Genomic DNA, 9,913 nt, shown 5'->3' on the forward strand with positions numbered 1-9,913 from the left:
TAACTGAAAGTAGTTTTGTTTTTGACAAACAACCAGTATGTTAGCTGTCTCTTTGAAAAGGTATATGGCTGGAAAGTTGGGCTTCACAAAACCAGGAAGAACATAACTACCATATTTTAACGTGTATGTGGAACCCTTTTTTGTCAAAAATTAGGTTTAAAAAATAGGGGACTTTTTTATACATGGATAATATTATAATTCTTTACAAAACCTTTTTGCCCAAATTTTAAGCTCAAAAAATTAGGGGATTCCTTATACACGTTAGAATATGGTAATTAAAAAATTGTAATTAGAAGCTGTTAATAAAACTGTAAAAATATGTAACGTATTCTAGAAGTTTATCCTTTAGTGAGTACATATACACATATAAATGTCTGCACAAATATGTGTATGTGTGCATACATAAATCAAAACGTGTACCCACGCATGCATATAAATGTATGCATGCGCGCGCGCGCACACACACACACACACACACACACACATATACATACATACATACATACATACATAGTTGTCTAAATCCCAATGGAAATGCCTTGTTTCTAGGTTAGAAACTCGTTCTTTATCGATGAGAAAGTTTAAAAATAAAACCAGAAGGAAAACCATACATACACAGATTCATATTATACATATATTCATACTTACATCTATACAAACATACATGTATGCATACATTCATAGTTACATGCATACATCTATACATGTATGTACATTTATGTTTGCACACACAAACATATACTCATGTGTATCAGTATCCCTTCTTTGGTTTATTTGAACCATCAAGATCAAGGTCAGGCTAAAACAAAGACTTTTTTCTTATTGTTTTTACCTGATTGAAAGGTTAATAGGTCACAAAAGAAAGACAAAAAAGAAATATCAGTCTTAAATGTGGTAGACAAATTATAACGCTTTCAAATAGTATCACCAAAAACACAAGTTCAAAATTAAAATATCCAATCAATCAAGACCAAACAAAAAACTAAAAGAAACAAATGTACAAAAATTGTGAAAGCTGAATATTTAGTAATAATTAAAATATATCCTAATCATAAAAGTAATGAAGTAATTGTGTCATATTTTGGTTTCATTGCGAGATTTGTAAGAAACCAAGAAATATTGGAAGTTGATGTACAGGGTCTGCCATAAGTAACTATATATTTTCTTTTGCTTGTAACTTTGTTGATACTTATTCAATTTTTCTATTTTATTTGAAAGCTGAAATCTTATATTTTTATTTCTTTTTCTTTTTCCCCTATTTCAGATATACTGTTATATCAATTATGTCTACCCGATTAACAAAAGAGCAAAAGATTGCAGTTTTGAAATGGTTATCTGGCTATGCTACAGAAGCTGCTTTTGCCATTATTACAACAGCAGGATGGAGCAGAGGGTCTGTACTTTCAGCAGGATGGGGCACGGCCCATTATGCTACGCTTGTGCGAGACTGGCTGGACGCCAACCTGCCTTGTCGATGGATTGGCAGGCAAGGACTGCTTGAGTGGCCGTCTCGTTTGCCGGATTTGACCCCACCCGACTTTTTCCTGTGGGGCGTTCTCAAAGAGAAAGTCTACTCAGCAAAGCCCCGCAACATTGCTGAACTTAAGGAACAAATTCGAGCTGCAATTGGTCAAGTGCCGTTGGAGCTGTGCGCCAAAGTATGCCGCTCAGTTCCTGAAAGATTAGCAAAGTGCATTGAGCTTCACGGAGAGCACAGAGAGCTTTAATAAACATCACGTTTTATGTTGCAACAAACTTTAGTGTACCCTGTGTTGCTTTCTGTATTGTAGTAGCTTATTTCTTCTATGTTACATTTATCATGTTGAAATAAAAATATATAGTTACTTTTGGCGGACCCTGTATAATTAAAATTTAGTTAAAGTTTGTGTTGAGCATATAGGCTCATTAGACTGGGCTATTCCATCTGACCCGTGTAAGCAGGAAAAAAATGAATATTAAAACAATGATGAAATCTTATTATCTGAAGCATGTCATCCCATTTGATGTCAACTCCTGGTTCTTTTCTGATACAAACTTCTTGTCTAAAAGTGAATTAAATTAAACTCTTCCATCAAAATTTCATGTTAATTTATGTCGCAAACACCAGCTTAATTATTCTTTCTAATTTTGACATAAGGCCAACGATGTTCAGAGGAGGAGGTAAGTCAACAACATTAACACCAGTACTTGACTAGTACTTTATTTTACCAACCCCAAAAGGATAAAAAAAAGTTGACTTTAGTGGGATTTGAACTCAGAGGACATGCCACTATGCATGTCCTCTGAGTTCTGCTAGCTCAATGCACTAACAATTCTGTTAGCTCAATGCTTTCACACCAGCATAATAATGGCAGTTATTTTCAAAATTACTTTTAAAAAATACAGTGTTTCAACAAAAATGTGGTAATAAAACAGTCAGTTGATTGGGAGTGTAAGATTCTTCTCGGAACGGCATACCAATCAGTAGTGAGGGTAATCCCTAGCTTCTACTGATGCTGGTACTTATCTTCAGCTCCAGTGAACTAGAACAACATGCAATGAAGTGTATTGCTCAAAGACAATGCTCTGCTCAGTCTGGAAATAAACCCACAATTTAATGATTGCAAGCCCAACATCTTAACCACTAGACTACATATCTATAAGACTACTAGGTGCTGAAGGCACTCTCTACACACTGTAAGCAAAAAGTGGATGGTATTAGAAAGGGCATCCAACAGTAAAAATCATGCTAAAGGAGACATTGGGGCTCAGTGCAGTCATGTGGTTCACTCCCTTTGATGACCCATTCAAGCCATAGCCAGTATGGAAAATGGATGTTAAATGGTGGTGGTGTTGATGGTGATGGTGGTGGTAGTGATGATGATCTTTGTTAATTATTAGAATATTTAAAATCTGGTCCATAGTTTAGTTTTATTCCATTTTCAAAACTTTTAATTCTATTCACATCTAAGATGATTTATGAAAATATTGAATCAGTCTGTACACTTGACTGGAATTTTATTTTATGGATCCCAGAAGAATCAAAAGGCAAATCTAGCTTCAGTGGGACTTGAACTCAGACTGTAAAAAGCCGAGGTAAACATAACAAAGCATTTTGTTCAATTCTAAGAATCTACAATATAAATGAAAATAATAATAATTGTTTCTAACGTGGTCACATGGCCAGAAATTTAGTGGAAGCTGGACAGTCAATTAAAGTGATCCAGTTCCTGACCTGTACATCATTGTATTAACTCTGGAAGGATGAAAGATGATGTCAATCTTGGTGGAATATGAACTTAGAACGTAAAGAGCAGGAAGAAATACCATTATAGTAATTTCACAAGACAAACAGACCCACTACTAGAGCTGGTATTTTATTTTATTGACATTGGAAGGATGAAAGGTAAAGTTTGACTAGAAGGATTTGAACTCAGACATAAAGGATGGAACAAATACCACCAGGTGATTTTTGGGAGGGGGGAAAGTCAATTACATCAACCCCAGTACTCAATTGTTACTTATTCCATCAACCCCAAAAGCATGAAAGGCAAAGTCAACCTTGGTAGAATTTGAACTCAGAATGTAAAAAAACAGGTGAAATGCTGCTAAGCATTTTGTTCAGTGTGTTAATGATTCTGCTTGTTCTTTGCCTTAGTATTAATGCTTTCTACTATAGGCACAAGGCCCGAAATTTTGGGTACTAGTCAATTACATCAAGCTCAGTACTCACTGGTACTTGTTTTATTGTCAATCATGCCAGAATTTGACCTCAGAACATAAAAATGGATGAAATACTGCTAAGCACTTTGTCTTACATGCTAACAATTCCATTTTAATGATAATAATAATCCTTTCTACTATAAGGCCTGAAATTTGGAGGGGGACGGGGGCTAGCTGATTACATAGACTCCATTGTTCAACTGGTACTTATTTTATCAAACCCGAAAGGATGAAAGGTAAAGCTGACCTTGGTGGAATTTAAACTCAGTACATAAAGACGGACGAAATGTCATGATTCTGCCAGATTGCCACTTAGTGATGATGATAGTTGTAATGTAGTAAAATTCTTAGTTTAATCGAAGGCGTGTGAAGAAAGCGGAATAAAGTACATCACTTGAAAATGCGAAAGACTGGCATCTAGGTATAAAGTACTGCCTCAGGAAATCTAATCTAACTCCTGCTATAATGATATTTCAACACGCACACACACACACACACACACACACACACACACACACACAGGGTGTCAGATAAATTCGTCCGTCTTTTTCTACTTGGCACTTCATCGTTACGTTTGAAACAAGGTAAAAATTTATTCAAATTTTAAAAAATGATAAACAAATGTTTTAGAATTAGAATAGAGTAACAAAAGTTCATAAAATATGACGATTAAATTATTTTTGGTGTTCATTCAGATACTCTTGGAAACGATTTAATATAAATGAGGTGATGTGGGGGTGAGGGACAGGTAAATTTATTCGAAAACCCAATATATATATAACGAAGTATTCTATTTCTAAATCTTTTATTTCTAATCGATCTGATTTCAAAAAAAAATTCAGATTCTGAAACTAACGTTCAAAATACAAGTCTGAAGACTGTTTTGAAAAAACACGCTTTAGTCGAATATATATATATATATATATATATATATCTATACACGCACACACACTTTGATCACAGCGGCTGAAAAGAAACAAATGGTTAGAGTTTGAACTCGCATCATCTCCAAAAACATCAGCAACAATGACGTAGTCAGGCAAGCCAACCAATCACGTTGCAGAGAGTGCTGTTCAAAAAGCACCGGCCTAACTTGCCCAGACTTGCTTGTTCGTAACGTTTGCGTGTCGTGCTGCTCGAATCTTTTAAAAACCTCATTACCGAACGTTTTCCTTTGCGAATCTATCATTTACTTGTATTGCCATATCTTTTCAATTTTAGTTCATCCGTTTGCATTCCAGAAGTTTCATTTTCCCCCAGTTGTCGTCGACGATATATTTGAAAGATGACTAACTTTCAGAAACAGATATACTACTCAGAAAAATACTGCGACGAAAAATACGAATATCGGTAAGTACCTTTCGATAATTCCTCCTTATTTGAACAATTTTAAATCTTTTATTTCTGGGTGTTGTCTGGTTTTATTAGATGTATTTGTATTGTCTGTAATATGTTGCTTTTAAAAATTAGTTTTTTTTCCATCAATCCACTCTATTCTTATGAATAATAAATGAAAAAGGAGGAATTATACATATTTTTGATTTTTCCATAACTTGACAGAGAATTTAGATTCTGTTTGAAAAGTATTGAAAGGAAAAAGGTATGAAAATGCTTAAAAATGAAGAACAATAGCTGTTTTTAATTTTTAAACTGCACAAATTTGTCTCAGTAACGTAAATTATTGTCAGGTAGTAGATAAGATTTTTCTTGAAATAATAATGTTTAATATCTAGCAGAGTATATACATTAGTTAAAACACTTAATTCTGACACCCAAAACTGTATATACGTCTTTCGTTTTAAATTTTATTTCGAAAACTGTCAAAGATCGTTCATTCATTCGCATCTACTTTTCTCGAGAATTTCAAATGCAATTCCGTTGTCCAGCCCACGCGTTGTTTGTTTTCCTTTTTATTCCTTCAATTTTATGTGTTTTCTTTCTCTAACCAGTCGCTTTTATCTTCGATTCAAATATCGATTATTGTGGTCATAAAATTTTTTTAAATTGTGGTTTAAAAAAATGGGTAATCTGAAAAATTACCAAAAAATGTAAATTCAATCTAATAACGTTCTTAGCCCCCCCCCCTTTAAAATCTTATTTACACTCCTCGTTTTTGTATACCCCAATTAGGCCCTATATAAAAAATATAGTCTGTGTGGTTAATAACAGTTGATATGATGTTGGTTGCCGAGATAGCTGAAATAACGCCGGACTAATTATATTACAATATGTATATATTTCCGATCTTCTAAAGTCCGTGTTCGTTTCTTGATGCTGCAGAGTTTTCATTTTTTTTAAAGTATACTGGTAATATAGTGGATCCATTTACTATAATTAAGATTAGAAATTATCTAGGATTTTAACGATAGTGACCGTTTGAAATCTGTCGTTACTGTAAAGTAGGACAGTTATTTTAATTAACCCCTGCTCAGTAATGTTTGAGCACACATTTTAACAAAGATCTTCCTGCCATGGCCATCCTGAATTTTATCAAATGCATCTGCGACTACATTTTTTAAAATGGGATTTGAGGGAGATTTGGTTTGTATTTCTGCTCATTCGAGCGACCTCATAGAGGTGACAGTTAGGGTGCCCCATTATTATTATTATTATTTTTTTTTCTTTGTAGAAGATGCGTACTTTAATATTTTGCAGAAATACATTTTCGCGAGTGCCGATTACGTATTGATGATGTTTCAAGCATCTGAGGTGAGGGGGAAAAGTCTAAATTTACGGGAATTTAAATCAAAAGACGGAAGAATGATCGGAAACTATACTAAAACTTTATCTAAATATTATCAACTGGAGCGTAATTTCTTGAGAACGTATCTCTGCACAATTTTGAAAATTTATCACGAAACAGTTGGAAGGTGGTACTCGAAAGTAAAATAGCACAGGTTCGTTGGATGAGGAGACATTACAAAGACAAAATAGATGGTGATATATTGCAGTTGGACTTAATAGTTCTCCCATCAAAACAAGTGAGTTCAATTCTTTATAGGAAGCAAGTCTTCCCCAAAATTTTTAGATTTCTAAATTATTTTAGCTTCGGTTATTTTATTAAAACTATATTATTACTCACTCTCACGAGCTACTTTAGTCTCTGCATTGTGTATGATATAGTTTTACACCCATGAGGTGCAATTAAAATATTTGGTAAGACGGTAATACCTTACAGTTTTTGGATCCCATCGAGACCGACTCTACTTTTTTTTCCTTCCTAATAAAACTGTTATTTAGCGAACAGCTACAGTAGCTAAGCGGAATGATAAATTATCAGCTATGATCTTTTCTCCAAACTTGTGGCTTTCTGCCTATCTATTGGAGTATTTTTGAAAGATGTTTGTTTTGAACTTTAATATGTGATCTTTACAAAATGCCGTAAACTTTAACAAAATGTCACCATATTTTTGATTGGTTTCGTTGTCTTAGTGATTGATAATTATCAAGCAACGAAATACAAACTTATCGATTTTGGTCAGTGATCTGGTAAATTTGCTTCTATTACTTGGCCACTTGTGATATCGCTTACACGTCGTTAAGTTTGAAGAATTGCGATTTAAGTCAACAACAATAGTTCTAGTGACTTTTCAGGAAATCAGATCTTATTGTTTAACCCCAGGTCAGTCTTAGGTTCTTGCCTATTTTACGAATATGTTGCAACGATCCATAAGGTACAGGCGTAGCTGTGAGTTAAGAAGCTTGCTTCCCATGGTTCTGGGTTCAGTCCCACTGCGTGGCACTTTGGGCAAGTGTCTTCTACTATAGTCTTAGGCTGACCAAAGCCTTGTGAGTGGATTTGGTAGACGGAAACTGAAAGAAACCTGTTTATATTTTTGTTTGTCTGTGTTTGTTCCCCTACGTTTGACAACTGATGCTGGCGTGTCTCCGTTATCTAGCGGTTCGGCAAAAAAAAAGTTTCACCTGTGACTGTCCAGTTTATATCGTTTAAACCCACCTGAGACAGCCCCTGGTTCTATGAAACAAGCTTAATTTTTTAAAGCGATCTAAATTAAAATTTATCAAAGTGAAATGTTAATTTAGGTTCCAAAATACCTGCTTAATAAGGACAGGTATTTTACTAAATTCGTCATTTTAAAAACTAATTGAAAAATAAAGGTAGTGTTTTTGAACAAAAACCTAGTAATAAAAGGATTACACTTTTGGAGACTAGGCTATTCTTCCCATAATCAATTTGGTTAGGTCCATTGACCATTTCTACAGACTTTTTCGAGATGATGGATACAGGAACTGATGCATTTTGACAACAAATTAGCAACTTAATCTAATTGTCATAGAGATCTAACATCCCAAACTTATAAATGATGTGGTTCAAGATGTGTATATGTTTGTAATGCATTACCTTGGAGAGAGGCAAAAAATTAGGAGACCATTAACACCTTACATATCAGTTTTCTTTCTCCGATCCTGAAGTTTGAAGAAAACTTCACAATGTTAGTATGAGTGTGTTGAAATGTAAGCTTTGTTTGAACTTCCTTTTACCATCAATTGTGAATGGTGCATTTGCCTTGTTAAAAGAAGCCAATGTTTTAAGTCCTAACAATTTTAGTTTTGTTTTCAATCATTTTGACCTAATTTTACATTTAATTGTAATTTTGAGTCTGTTACATTTACAGTGAAACACTAACATTCAAACTAAAGTTATGGATAGAACAAAAGGCTCTCAAATAGCTCAGAATCAAATAACTGAACTAGCAAGACAACGATATTAGTATACAAAACGTTTTTTCTACAATAGGCACAAGGCCTGAGATTTGGGGGGGAAGGGGCTAGTTGATTACATCGACCCCAGTGCTTGACTGGTACTTACTTTATCGGTCTTGAAAGGATGAAAGGCAAAGTTGACCTCATTGGAATTTGAACACAATAATAATAATCATCATTTAACGTCCATTTTCCCTGCTGGTATGGGGTTGGTTGTTTTAATAGAAGCTGGAGAACTGCATCAGATTCCAATTGTCTATTTTGGCAAGTTCTATTGTTGGATGCCCTTCCTAACACCAACCAGTGAGTGTACTGAATGATTTTTACATCTTTTTTGTTCTTACATTTCAATTGTTTCCTTAAACTCCTTTAACATAGGCTGGTTTTTTTTGACACCTCATGCCCTTCACTTCCAAGGTTTCCCTATTGTGTACTCCTGCCATCCAACCCTTTGTTTTTGTGACCTATTTAACTGCTGATATGCTGTTTTCAAGTTAGGGAACTGTTCAAATGATTTCAGAGGTTGATTAACAGCTTGATGAAGTTCAGTAGGTTTGTCTGGTCAACTCTACTTTGATTCAAGATTTGACCCCTCCACATGCAACACCTTGAGCAAATACCTTGGGTTACAACAATATGAGTGAAATTGTCTGTAATGGACACCATACAGAAACCTATTCTTGAATGTTGGGCTTAATCTGTTAATCGGTTTAACACTAACACCTAGCGTTTTGTATACTTGTGTTCAGCCACCCCCTCTGCAAGCATAGACAGACGAGGATGATCTTGGTGCACTACTTCCTATTGTAGCAGCTCACTCCCCATCACCATTAGTGTTAAAGGATCATGATCATTGTCTTTACTCCTCTAAGTTATATGATAGAATATAGCCTTGCAATACAAGACAGAGGAAACCTATGTTGTAGAAACAAACTCATATCCATTTTTCACTGATGTCTCTCTGTTAATAATACCTGATGTTCCTGCATATTCAGTTAATTTGTATGAGCATTTGTATGCAATGATCTTATAACAAGATACCCGTTTTTTTATTGTAAACTTCTTAGCTGTGAAAAGATGGTGGTAGATACTTTGAGATAAAATAATTAGTAGATAAAATAAACTAACAATGAAGTGTTTCAATTGTAGTTGTTTTAGACCTGGTTAACTGATCAGCTGGTCTGATTTAAGATATTCCAGCCATGGCTACCCTGTCATTAGGAGTATGTAGAACTACATTATTAAAGACAATAAGACCCGGCAAGCCAAGTAAGATCGTTGCCAGTGCCCCTGGACTGGCTCTTGTGTGGGTGGCACATAAGATGCACCATTTTGAGCGTGGCCGTTGCCAGTACCGCCTGACTGGCTTCCGTAGGATTTTCGAGCGAGATCGTTGCCAGTGCCCCTGGACTGGCTTGTGCGGGTGGCACATAAAAGACACCATTTCGAGCGTGGCTGTTGCCAGTATCGCCTGACTGGCCTTCGT

At 35.1% G+C, this 9,913-nt stretch overlaps 1 protein-coding gene across 1 annotated transcript in view; it reads left to right on the top strand.

The window, feature by feature from the left end:
- The first annotated feature begins 4,759 nt into the window (after window positions 1–4,759).
- LOC106884386 (cyclin-dependent kinases regulatory subunit) overlaps window positions 4,760–9,913 on the top strand; it is a 7,529-nt gene continuing 2,375 nt past the window's right edge. The window contains exon 1 of the mRNA XM_014935739.1: window positions 4,760–5,052. Coding sequence (XP_014791225.1) covers window positions 4,988–5,052 — 65 coding nt within the window. The 5' untranslated portion in view covers window positions 4,760–4,987. The remainder of the gene's footprint in view (window positions 5,053–9,913) is intronic.

This window comes from Octopus bimaculoides, chromosome 3 (assembly GCF_001194135.2).
Source record: "Octopus bimaculoides isolate UCB-OBI-ISO-001 chromosome 3, ASM119413v2, whole genome shotgun sequence".
Lineage (NCBI taxonomy): Eukaryota > Metazoa > Mollusca > Cephalopoda > Octopoda > Octopodidae > Octopus > Octopus bimaculoides.